This window comes from Poromitra crassiceps (assembly GCF_964638095.1).
Source record: "Poromitra crassiceps genome assembly, contig: HAP1_SCAFFOLD_365, whole genome shotgun sequence".
NCBI classification, from domain to species: Eukaryota; Metazoa; Chordata; class Actinopteri; order Beryciformes; family Melamphaidae; genus Poromitra; species Poromitra crassiceps.
Genome location: NW_028152039.1, coordinates 30,001 through 43,245, shown reverse-complemented (window position 1 = coordinate 43,245; position 13,245 = coordinate 30,001). Strand labels below are relative to the sequence as shown.

The window sequence follows — 13,245 nt, the reverse complement described above, 5'->3', positions numbered from 1 at the left end:
GCTAGTGATGTAAAACAGATTGCTGCTAGTGATGTAAAACAGATTGCTGCTAGTGATGTAAAACAGACTGCTGCTATCGATGTAAAACAGACTGCTGCTAGTGATGTAAAACAGACTGCTGCTAGTGATGTAAAACAGATTGCTGCTAGTGATGTAAAACAGATTGCTGCTAGTGATGTAAAACAAACTGCTGCTAGCGATGTAAAACAGACTGGTGCTAGTGATGTAAAACAAACTGGTGCTAGCGATGTAAAACAGACTGCTGCTAGTGATGTAAAACAGACTGCTGCTAGTGATGTAAAACAAACTGGTGCTAGTGATGTAAAACAAACTGGTGCTAGCGATGTAAAACAGACTGCTGCTAGTGATGTAAAACAAACTGGTGCTAGTGATGTAAAACAAACTGGTGCTAGTGATGTAAAACAGACTGCTGCTAGTGATGTAAAACAGACTGGTGCTAGTGATGTAAAACAGACTGCTGCTAGTGATGTAAAACAGACTGCTGCTAGTGATGTAAAACAGACTGCTGCTAGTGATGTAAAACAGACTGCTGCTAGTGATGTAAAACAGACTGCTGCTAGTGATGTAAAACAGATTGCTGCTAGTGATGTAAAACAAACTGCTGCTAGTGATGTAAAACAAACTGGTGCTAGTGATGTAAAACAGATTGCTGCTAGTGATGTAGAACAAACTGGTGCTAGTGATGTAAAACAGACTGCTGCTAGTGATGTAGAACAAACTGGTGCTAGTGATGTAAAACAGACTGCTGCTAGTGATGTAAAACAAACTGCTGCTAGTGATGTAAAACAGACTGCTGCTAGTGATGTAAAACAAACTGGTGCTAGTGATATAAAACAGACTGCTGCTAGTGATGTAAAACAAACTGGTGCTAGCGATGTAAAACAGACTGGTGCTAGTGATGTAAAACAGACTGCTGCTAGTGATGTAAAACAAACTGGTGCTAGTGATGTAAAACAGACTGGTGCTAGTGATGTAAAACAGACTGCTGCTAGTGATGTAAAACAAACTGGTGCTAGTGATGTAAAACAGACTGCTGCTAGTGATGTAAAACAGACTGCTGCTAGTGATGTAAAACAAACTGGTGCTAGTGATGTAAAACAGACTGGTGCTAGTGATGTAAAACAAACTGGTGCTAGTGATGTAAAACAAACTGCTGCTAGTGATGTAAAACAGACTGCTGCTAGTGATGTAAAACAAACTGGTGCTAGTGATGTAAAACAGACTGCTGCTATCGATGTAAAACAGACTGCTGCTAGTGATGTAAAACAAACTGCTGCTATCGATGTAAAACAGACTGCTGCTAGTGATGTAAAACAGATTGCTGCTAGTGATGTAAAACAAACTGCTGCTACGGATGTAAAACTGGTGCTAGCGATGTAAAACAAACTGGTGCTAGTGGTGCTAGCACGCTGATGGCAGGCCTGCTGCAGTGTCTCTCCAGTAGCAGATGGAAAGAGGGACAAAGATCCCGTGGATTCTCTAATGACTCCATTTTGGCTACGGTACAACTCCCAGCATGGGGTTGCTGAATTTATGTTGTAAATAACACCTTCGCTCTCTGCTAAACACATATTGTTCGTGTTTACTTCATCCCAAGTGAAGGTATTTCTGTACCTTGTTGCTTTATAAAGTGCACTGCATTGATTTGAATCCTCTGGGCGTTTGACCAGGTTTCAGTTTCCTCCCGTAATGAATAGATCTGTTCAGAGTAGGTTTAGGTTACATTCATTATTTAAGTTCTTGGCTATATCTTCAAGAAGCCAATTAATGTGTTTAAAATGCTGAGACATTTTTTAACGTAAGTGGTGTTTGTATACGCGTGTGTTCAGCTGAACTGTGAGCTGGGAGGGCCATCGGTCTCCTGGGCAGGCTGTGTGTCGTCTGACAGGTCCCGCTCCTCACGGTGGCAGGCTGTGTGTCGTCTGACAGGTCCCGCTCCTCACGGTGGCAGGCTGTGTGTCGTCTGACAGGTCCCGCTCCTCACGGTGGCAGGCTGTGTGTCGTCTGACAGGTCCCGCTCCTCACGGTGGCAGGCTGTGTGTCGTCTGACAGGTCCCGCTCCTCACGGTGGCAGGCTGTGTCGTCTGACAGGTCCCGCTCCTCACGGTGGCAGGCTGTGTGTCGTCTGACAGGTCCCGCTCCTCACGGTGGCAGGGTGTGTGTCGTCTGACAGGTCCCGCTCCTCACGGTGGGCAGGCTGTGTGTCGTCTGACAGGTCCCGCTCCTCACGGTGGCAGGCTGTGTGTCGTCTGACAGGTCCCGCTCCTCACGGTGGCAGGCTGTGTGTTGTCTGACAGGTCCCCCTCCTCACGGTGGCGGATAAAGATATTAGGCGAGTGCTGAGCGCTGTTGACACTACGTAATGGCCTCATAAATTGTGCCTGGGTGAAAAAGGAGAGAAAAGGGAATGTAGAGTAATTGAGTGCGTTTACATGCACACCAATAAACTGATAACTGTGAGTAATCAGTTTATGGCAATAATCTGATTTCTGCGTTTACATGCACTTTAATAATCCGACAATAGGAAAAACCCGGGTTTACATGATTCAGTCAATTAGTCGGATTTCTCTCCAGAAGGCGGCGGTAATTCAACTTTTTACATGCAACTTGTACATGCGCAGATGTATAAACCCACAAGAAACCTGATACGCTGACATGTGTGTGAGTGACATGCACGCTGACATGTGTGTGAGTGACATGCACTCAAAAGACAGGTTATTGGCCAAAAACCTAGGTATGTTTATCAGTTTATTCATAACCCGATTACGGCCATAAACGGATAAAGCTTATCGGTTTATGCTGTTTACATGACCATTTGAATAATCAGGTAACTCCAGAAATCCACTAATAAACTGTTTATTGTCTGCATGTAAACGCACTCATTGGCAGTCTACTCTCACACTCTCTCCCTGGCCCTATCTCCACTGTGAAAACCACGCAGCATGCTCTCTGCTTGGTGTCAACAGAACAGACACAACAGATAGGCATTCCTGTTTACGCTCCACTTCAGAACTCTGGCTCTTTTACTTAGTAAGGTAAGGTAAACCTCTTTTGGCATGGTTTCTCAGGGATCAAATTGATTTTTAATTTAATTGAGTTTTGTGTATATTTGTTTGTTTGTTTTTTTGCATGGGGCAATGAGCATCCCCTCCAATGCAGGAAAGTCAACCATTATCCATTCTAGCTACTGAGCTTAATGTGCTGCAATACTATGGCATACTATGGCGGCCATAGTATCTCTGAACCAGTGGGCCTGCTTGTGTCATTTATCATTCAACCGACATCCAACTCAGTGTGATCAAGGTCTGTCCATAGAGAGGCTGGCTGACAGTTGAATAATACCGGTAATAACTTACAGTAACAGAGTTTAAAATGTGCTCAGTGTTGGGTTGCCAAGTCAGGTAAACGGTGTGAATTTGATAGTGATACATGACAGTCAGTGACTAAATGAGATGATGTAAAGGGAGCAACATTTCTCGGCAACGCGCGGATGTCCCTCTCCCTCACTCCTGTATCACATGGCCGCTATTGATTGTTAGATTCCAGGAGCTGTTAAAGGGCTACTTGCATCTCAATGTGTCCTTCACTGTGAGATTAATGTTGCCGCTAAAAAACACAGAGGACATTTTATACTTCTCTGTCCCTCTGCAGTCCTTTTCATTATTCATGTAACTTGAATGGCATGTTTTGCCAAACCAAAGTAAGTATTTGAAGTAAACATACAGCAGCTTCGCCAACAAAAACAACCACACACACAAAAAAAACACACATCAACAATAATTCCAAGCCTGGCTTCAGTAACCAGTTTATTTAGTAACAAAGTTCTCCTAGAAATATTGTTATAGTAAAGATTAGTAGGCTACAGGAAAAGTTTAGAAATTATCTTCAAAATAACATGTTTTGTAGTCCCTCTCTCACAGTAAGGTATACTGTATAAAACTAGTGATGGCCTGATTTATCTTTGCCCAAAGAATTTGTATTCATGATCCTGTCCCCAAGTCTTTATTGAGCTGTTTTGATTTTGCATTCTGCTGTTAAATGGACGTCGCTCACCTGAGTGTTTAAACCTGTCCTGTCCGTCGCAGAAGCACACGCACACTGACACATGATTGAAGACATAATGCGGTTTTATGGATATGCGTGATCGGTGCACACATAAATATGATTATATTTATTTTGCCCATGACAAGATCCAGACAGGAGTATAATTGTTCACTATCAATGAATAGCCGTCACATAAATCAACTGATTAATTTGCAAAACATTAAGGCCAATGAGTAAACCGCACCGGGGACGTTACTGTGCATTATGCTGTTGATCTGTTACAAAACATTAGAAACAAGACAAATCCTTCTGTAAGTCTCCTCTACATCTATACTTCTCTTCATGACTGAAAAGGATTGAAAAGGTTAATTGTACAATAGGTCAAAGCTTTCATCTGGTCAGTCTATGTTTTTATGCTCAGTGGGTAAACTGGACCTATATGAACCAGTGTTGTAGTCCAGTCTGAGTTTGTTTCTGCTAGTTTTGTTTTTGTAATAGGCCCTAATAATTTGGCATAAGATATTGATAGCTATATTGATACTGTGACATTATTCAATTTTGTGCAAGCGCAGGCATGTCTGTTCCACCTACATGCTGATTCTTGCTCATGTTCAGTAAGCTAACTCCAGACTCAGACTCGGACTCAGCTAATCGGAACTTGAACCGGACTCGACTCGAACTCTTCTTTGGTGACTTGGACTCAGACTCGAGCAGCTGGAGACGCCAGACTCGACTTGGACTCGAGATGTAGCGACTTGACTACAACACTGGTATGAACCATGTCAGGATTGAACCATAACACAGACACTGTTGCCTTATGCTCTGGTTGAAATATTCCCATACAAGAAAAAACTGCTCTATTCCCATTGTCCATTGTCCATTGTACTCAGTCAAAGCTGTATGCTAGTATGTATTATTTCAGTAAATAGCTCTCCTACACTACTTCATGTGTCCCATTACTTTAGTGAATGAATGCTTTAAATCTTTAGAAAATAACTTCAACAATGTTGGAGGAAGTCAAGAAGACTGCAGAGTGAATAGTCTGCACTTCTCAAGTGTTTTATGAGTCTTGGAGATAAACACATTGAGGCAAGAGAAGAAAAATAGATAGATAGTTGTTGATAGATAGTTGTGCAAGATAGATAGATAGATAGATAGATAGATGAGGTCACGCTGCAGCCGAGCTGCGTCTGCAAGCCCACGAAGCGTGCGAGACCTCAAGGGCAAACCGACGACGAGGCACGTTAGAACAATGAGGAGGACGACGCCGACGCCGATGAGGAGGCACGGTAGGAATGAGCACTGCCAGTTCAGTGGGCAAGAATAATAATAATAATAATTATTATTATTATTATTATTATGAAACTTATATTTTGCGCTTTTCAAAAACTCAAAGATGCTTATCGATGGATGAACAAAGACACAAACAAAAAGATTTTTGTCTGTACATCATAAATCTGATATTTGCAACATTCCTTTGTGAAAAATAAACGACTGTACTTGTGAGAAAGGACTCACAGAAGAACAAAAACAACCCCCAGCTGTGTTTTCTTCCTTTCTCTGATGTGAACTGAAGCTATACTTAGACAGCCACGGCACAGGAGTTAGTTCCTGCACCCTATTGGTTCACGATGTTTACTGTGAGTCGGTGTAAAAAGAAATAGAGTCCGCACACTGCTCGACTTGCTCCCAGTTGATTTATTTTTAACATTTCGGTCAACAAGGACCTTCTTAGGTCCTTGTTAAAAATAAATCAACTGGGAGCAAGTCGAGCAGTGTGCGGACTCTATTTCATTTTATATGTTTCATTGCTTTTGTCCTGCATTTTGAGTGGATGTGCGCGCTCTACTTTTTATATGTACTGTGAGTCGGTGCCCATATGTTTATATGTTTGTTCATGTGTTTTGTAGGCTACAAGTGCAAATGGGGGTGACTTTGTATGATGCTCTGATGAAAGCATTCTGCCAAAATGCATTAGCCTTTAATAATAAATAATGAAAAAAAAAGTGAATCTGACCCAAGTCTTGCATTTTAATCATTGGAGTGTCGCTATTTCCACTCATTGAATGTTTTTTTTCTACAAGTGGTTGTTTATGGTTGGTGCCCCAATGACCCTCCGGGGTTATGGGATAGGTGAAGGTGAAGGTTGTTTAAGTTTGTTTATGTGTTCTGTACACGTGCACATATTTGTTGCCTTTGCATTACAGTAATCACCCAGTCACATTACATGAATAATTCAATTACACACTTCAGGGCATCTGGGTAGTGTAGGTAAAAGCACTTGCTTACCACCGTGGACACCCGGGTTCAAGTCCTGTCAGCCATACTTCCGGCTTGGTCTACAGACACCATTGGCTGTAGGCTATCTGAGAGTGGGAAGCTGGTGGGATATGGGTATGAATCATGGTCGCTGCACTAGCGCCTCCTCTGGTCGGTCGTGGCACCTGTTTCAGGGGAGGGCAATAGCATGATCCTCTCACGCGCTGCGTCCTGCAGGTCAAACTCCTCGTTGTCAGGTGATAAGAAGTGGCGACTGCACATGTATCGGAGGAAGCATTATGCTAGTCTGCAACTCTCCCCAGATCAGCAGAGAGGGTCGAGCAAATACGGGGCAGCAGGTGGAATTGGCCAACTAGCCTACAATTGGGGAGAAAAACATTTCTGTTAGCTTATTTCTGTTAGCTTATTGAGAGTGAAGTGTGTTTTTATATATATATATTATATATATATAAAACACACTTCACTCTCAATAAGCTACAATGGGGAAAGAAACAATAACAGAATGTTACTTATAGTTTATATCACAGCCCATTTATTATTATTCACCAGTAATGCAGGTGAAAATAAAGCTAGTAAAAGGGCACACATTTGAATGAGACAGATTTTTTTTAAAGTTTGGTCACTGCTCCCTCCCAGTCCCATGCTCTACTTTTGCTGAAAGACTTGAAAACAGTCACAGGAAGGAGTATATCAAGATGGAGTTCCTTTTTTAAGCAACAGTGTCATTGTTTTACCTCAGAGCAGGAGAGAGGAACACAAGCACTCTTTCCTTGCCTGACGCAAACAGGAGACAGGCAGCCAGAGATGGCCCTCACTCAGACTGCTTCCATTACCAAAACCATACTGGCACCATTGTCCAACAGCCTTTCTGCACTGAGTATATTATGATTGTTAACGTATGAGTGTCTCACCTGGATCTGTCCCAAACCAGGATGGAGATCCATTTGGAGAAGGAACACTTTATTAATAAGGCTTTGAACTCTCTCCATTACACACATGATGTTGATTTGAGGATCGAGGGACATCATTGCATTGTAGAGCAGCAGGTAGAATGAATATGGGATCGAGAAATTAGTCAACACACTCTCATAATCACCCAAGAGCTATCAGGGTCTTCTACACCAGTGGTTCTCAAACTGGGGTCCGGGGACCCCCAGGGGTCCTTGGGGGGGTACCAGGGGGTCCCCATCGAATAGGAGGATACTTTATTTTCAAGTAACACAATGACAGACTGTATGACTGTCATGGGTTTCATACAGTTTCTGTAATAAAACATCTAAAAGCAAAACATCTCATCAGATGTAGGCTACTGTAGGATTCTGGAACAAAACGTTATCAAATGGGGGTTCGTGGTCTAATTTGTGTCAGTTTAAGGGTGCTTGAGATGAAGATGTTTGAGAACCACTGTTCTACACCACGGCACAGCCACAACACTTGGCCTACAGCAAGAAAGAAATACACATACGATTCAAATCAACACTGGTCCAATGACCATCTCTGAAATAAATTGTGTGTGCGTGTCTGTGTGTAACCAAAAACACGATTTCATCTTTGCCGTTCCTGCTTTGCTGCCCTGTTTGTCAGGAGATCTGTCATTATTCTCCCATGCTGTGGGCAGCATAACTCAGCTTCCTCCCCTTTATTGACTCGATATGAAAACACAATTATTGCACCAACAAAATGGGTCAAAGGTGTTACCACATAATGTTTTTCAATGAGCCAAACACTGTTCCTGACTGATGTTGTTTGTAGCCTCAGCAAGCACACTGGATGAAATCTGTTGATTAAAGTGCATTTAGATTGTTTGAACATCGCAGTTTGTGTTTCCCACTTTTTCCAAGCGTTCTTTCAGGTTTTTGCGATGTGGAACAGCGCAAGACCGCCTACCAGGCAACCCATCATGGACAGTCACAGTGCATGTGTTTGCTGTGAGAGTGGTGATAATGTGTCTGTGTAGCCTATATGATGGATTATGTCTGACTAATCCCTCCCATAGTTGTGACTGATTTTTGAGTTTAAAGCATCATTGTCTTGACACTGTCACATCAAGACAGGATGCCTTTTCCTGGAAGAGTCAGTATGCTTCACCTTAGCCTCACTAACGTGGTTGAGTAACATGAGGATCAGAGATTTGAGGTGTGAGGCTCAATTGACCATGCAAATGACAGAAATAGGATTAAAGTGTTCACTTTGTACCACCCACTCAAGCGATCCACCCATGACTGTGTACATTTTTATCCGCTGAGCACAATCGAGAAGTAAATTTAGATCGCCTGACTTCATCGTGAATGAGTCACAACACTCCAAGGGGTTAAACGTGAGCACGATGTCCATAAGTTGCTCAGGATGTGAAGTTGGGTTGTGCAGGAAACAGGGAGAGCAATTTCCTGTTATGTAGAGAAGGGGCTGCTCTGCACCAATCAGAGTCAGATGAGTGGGCAGGAAAACAAGGTTTGTGTGTGTCAGTGACTGATTTTTATAGGATATTAAGATTATGAATGAGACATGGTTAGTAATACCAATGAATACTGAGAGTTGATAATAATCATAATCATCTTGATAATATGACAGACAAATTAAGATAGATTAATCAATACAAATATAAAAGAATTGAGAGATGTAAAATAATAATAATAACGACAACAACAATAATTAATAATAAGAAGAAGAAGAAGCTACATACTATTTTTTTAATAGCCTAATTGCTGTTACAAAAAATTTAAATTAAAGTAAAAATTCAGTAGGCTGATCACCGCCGGTTGATCACCCCCACCCCCATTCTTCTTCTTTCAACACTTTAACCTGGATCTGCTGGGCTGCAACCGCGGAGGAAGCCTGAAGTGGGTGAACTGGGGAACCGAGCCTCTCCATTCCAAGAGTCCATTCAGTCGCCACTTGCGTCCTCCGCACTGTACAGTCAGTAGGGAGGGATGCACCGGCGAGCTGAGGAGCGGCTCACTGAGGAGGAGCGAGGCGGTGTCCCGACACGTTCACCCTCTGTCTCTGCACTTTAACTTTGGACAGGCTTTTATCGTCGCTATTCTCAGAGACGTGCTGCTTTTGAGGACGACCTGCCGTGATGCTGGAGAATAGCCTACTGACCGAAAATGAACACTGGTGAGATAACTTAGGCTATTTAAAACGATGATCAGGCTTTCAAACTATTAAAGTGAGTGTTTGATAGATGTTTTATTTTATGCGAATTACAATGGGGGAGAGTTTTATAGCCTACATAATGATCATGTTCCCTGTTTATAACTTAATAAAATCCAGTTGCCAACACAGATGCCAAAGCATAATGTAGGCCTATGGTGTTTTAAACAATGAATCTCACTTAATTTCAGTAGCTAAAGGATGTTTTCTGATGCCAGGCCCAGGGAGCAGCTCAATTTTCATTGATGAACATTTAACTTGTAGCCTATGCCCTGTTGATAGAAAATAAAATTAGGATTTTCCCATAAACCTGTGATGGCACAATCTCATTTGGGTGTGAACACGCAGACAAACTTAAAAAAACTCAAAGTCATCCAACCATTGCTTTATCATATCAGATCAGTCCAAGTTGCACATCTTGATAACAAAATATTTAGTCTAGATTAGGTCTACCGGGTAGGCCTGTGTGTTTGGAGGTAGGCTACTCGTATTCATAAATGTTGATAGCATTGTTACATGCCAGAGGAATGTATGCTGATTGCTGAATATGAATTCTCAAAGTGAGATGCCTTGCCCTTTGCTCGTGTTAAGGTTGGTAGCCTACTCTGCACTGATTTCAGGTCCTTTTCTAAAAGTTTTTATAGATGGAATAGGCTACTGTAGATATACCTTTGTTAAATCTGCGTTACATTTATTGCCCTTTGTTTTTTGTCATTGGTTTTTGCTGCACTCCCATGTCCTCGAAGCAGTAAAGAGAGTCTGAGAGGGTTTCTCTCTGCTGAATTGAAGGAAGTGAGTCAGGGAAATCCCTGAGATTTTTAGGTTTTGTTCTCAAAGGCTGTACAGTTGAACCCAGCTCGCACATTATCCATTAAAAAACAAATGATATATATTTTTAGTCTTTTTTATAAGCATCCTTATAGCACAGACAGAACTTTAAGGAAAACATGGACAATAATTCAGCTTACACAATGCCTGATTTGGTTTTGAGCAATAGATTGCCAAAGATATGAGTTCATCTTGTTAATCATGGCATTTATGATTTTACTAACTTTAGCAACATGACAGTGATAGCCTCATCAGCAATGCAAATAGATGTCATTACACATTTAGTAGTAATATTAAACAAAGACTGTGTGCAGTATTTAAAGAATCTGTGAACAGATACAGAGAACTGTCAGTTATTTTTAATAGCCTAATCTTATACAATTTCCTTTTCCTGTTGTTCTCTTAGACTGCACTAAGCCTCGTCTTGCTCCAAAGCCAAAACTTTGTCACGCCAGCCTGAAGCTGCCCTCCCCTCTCATGTCCAGATCCTGCTGCTCAGCTCGGGGTCCCAAACCTCCTGTCGCTCCTAAACCTAGAGTCCCGCATGGTCTTCATGGGAGGGACCCCCTCTTCTCAGGCAACCAGGAGGGATGCATCTACAGGGGTTTGTTGCCTTCCGACGATGAGCTTCATCAGGAGAACGAGGCAGATGTTTCTCTCAGCAAAGTGGTTGTAGACAAGGAACCAGTGGAGCGACCATTTGGCTTCTGCATACGAAAACAATTGCAGAATGGCACACAGGAGCAGAGCGAAGGCGAGGTGAGCGAAGAGGGAGGAAAAGAAGAAGTAGAAGATACGATTGAGGAGATGGAGGAGGACTGGAGATTAACGGACAGCGCCCTAGCAGGGGAGGCGGACTCTCTGGAAACGCGTTGGGTCAGTGATGCCGGACTCAGCGCTGACTCCGAGGAGGCCGTGGACATGATTGACACGGACATGAGCGAGCACATGGAAGCCGACGACGGTTGCGATGCAGGCGAGGCGCTGGCCGACACAGACGGCCTCTCAGTGGGAGACATTTCTGTTAGCAGCATCGATGAGGAGGCAGCCTGCTGCTCTGGAGAAAAAGTGCCAGGGCAGGAGAAGAGAGACTGGAAAGAGAGGGAGGAGAAGCTCCTGACAGAAGAACTCCTCGTCGATGGAAACATGGAGGCGATTGTTACCCAGCGGATATCTTTGGTGGAGGAATCAGCAAATGACCGTGGCATCACTTCTGACACGCTGAAGGTGCAGTGTGGTCATCGCATTAAGGAAAGGCGTGAGAACTTTCGTGGTGAAGAGCGCATGAATGTTTATGAAATGATCCCTGAACACCAGCTTTTCGACACAGTTGCCAGACACATCCGCACACACATGCCAGAGGTCAATCCGAACCTTGAGCCCTATTACATCTCCTCTGAGGATATTATTGAGAGAGAGCTGAGCCCAATAAACGACAATGGACTACCAGAGAGTGGACTCGCGCCAGAGAAGCATTCACTGGTAAACAAGGGTGTAATCCCTCTCAGTAAATACGAGGCGATTTATGACGAAAACTCGCTATGTGGGGAATCTGTCGTCAATGGCCAGACCGAGTGCGTGTCCTCGGAGGATTACGTGGAGATAGGCAACAGCGGCGAGGATAGCGGTGACAACAATAGCGAGGACAGTGTAAGACTGTGTCAGAAAAGCACGTCCGTCAACGGCGAAGCTCGGATTGCCGAGGCCTTGTTGAGTGACTCAAGGTTCAGGCTAGTATCTATCTCAGTACCGACGGACACCGACACCTCGCTGACCTCTTCTCTCTCGGAAAGCCAGCTGCTCTCTCCGAATGACTCCGAGGTCTTCAGAGATGAGGAGGACGAAGACCTGGAGGGCCACATAGTGCCGTTTCTGGACGACACCACTGAAACGGAGCGGGACACAGGCGAAGAGCACGTCTACGAGGAGGCCGGCCACGATTCGGAGGAAGAGAATGCCTTCCCTGTCGACAAGAAACCCACGATGATGCGCTCGCGCTCGCTGTCCCAGCGCATGGCTAATAACGTGGCTGAGCTGGGAGTGCACTTTAAGGGTCAGAAGCCCTGCGTGGGGGGATTTGACCAAACAAGACCCACACTAACCAGCAGTCCCATGTTAAACTCTGTCCGGAGCAAGAGCTACTCCAAACCCCAGCATCTGTCTCTGTACTCGCGCTCCTTCTCCATGGAGGGCCGGGACACTCCTCTGTGCGTGTACAGGGGGAGGGAGGGCTCCCCAAGAGGCGAGGACTGTCTCTCTTTGCCCTATGTCATTTGTTCGTCCGGAAGCTTTTCCCGCTGCTCACCTCTGTCGTCCAGCGGCCTGTCCTCCACGCCTACATCTGCGGTGGACATCCCTCCTCCGTTCGAGCTGGCCTATATCACCAAGAAGCCCATCACTAAGAGCTCGCCCTCCCTTCTCACCGAGGCAGACTCGCCGCCAAAAGACAAGAAAAATAAATCCTCCATTAAGCGCTTCCTGATGCTCAAGTTCAGGCGGAAGGCGGAGAGTAAGGCTGCGGCGGAGGTCGAGCCGCCCTCGTCCAGGTCGTCGTCGGAGTCCAGGCACCAGGCGCAGCACAGCAGACTGCTAGACTTAGGCCGGCACAGCAGGAGTAGTTCTCCGCTTCTCAACTCCCGTGCGGCCAGTAAACCCCAGGCTCCGTCGCAGTCCCCCTCCGCCTTCCTCTTCTACAAAGACGGCAAACGAAAAGGGGGCTCGGTCGCCTTTCTCAACCGCAGCGTTGTCCGCGTGGAGTCGTTTGAGGACCGCTCCCGCGTGCCTTTCATGCCTCTTCCCCTCACCAAGCCTCGCTCCATCTCCTTCCCTAATGCAGATACCTCCGACTACGAGAACATTCCTGCCCTCAGCTCTGACTACGAGAACGTCCAGGTCCCGCGCCAGAGGCCGGTTCGGCTC

General features: G+C 44.5%; 1 protein-coding gene across 1 annotated transcript in view; it reads left to right on the top strand.

The window, feature by feature from the left end:
- The first annotated feature begins 10,788 nt into the window (after positions 1 to 10,788).
- The window catches only part of LOC310771121 (FYVE, RhoGEF and PH domain-containing protein 5-like), a 25,311-nt gene continuing 22,854 nt past the window's right edge, over positions 10,789 to 13,245 (top strand). Inside the window, exon 1 of the mRNA XM_083663788.1 lies at positions 10,789 to 13,245. This exon is cut by the window's right edge and continues 137 nt beyond it. Coding sequence (XP_083519914.1) covers positions 10,804 to 13,245 — 2,442 coding nt within the window. The 5' untranslated portion in view covers positions 10,789 to 10,803.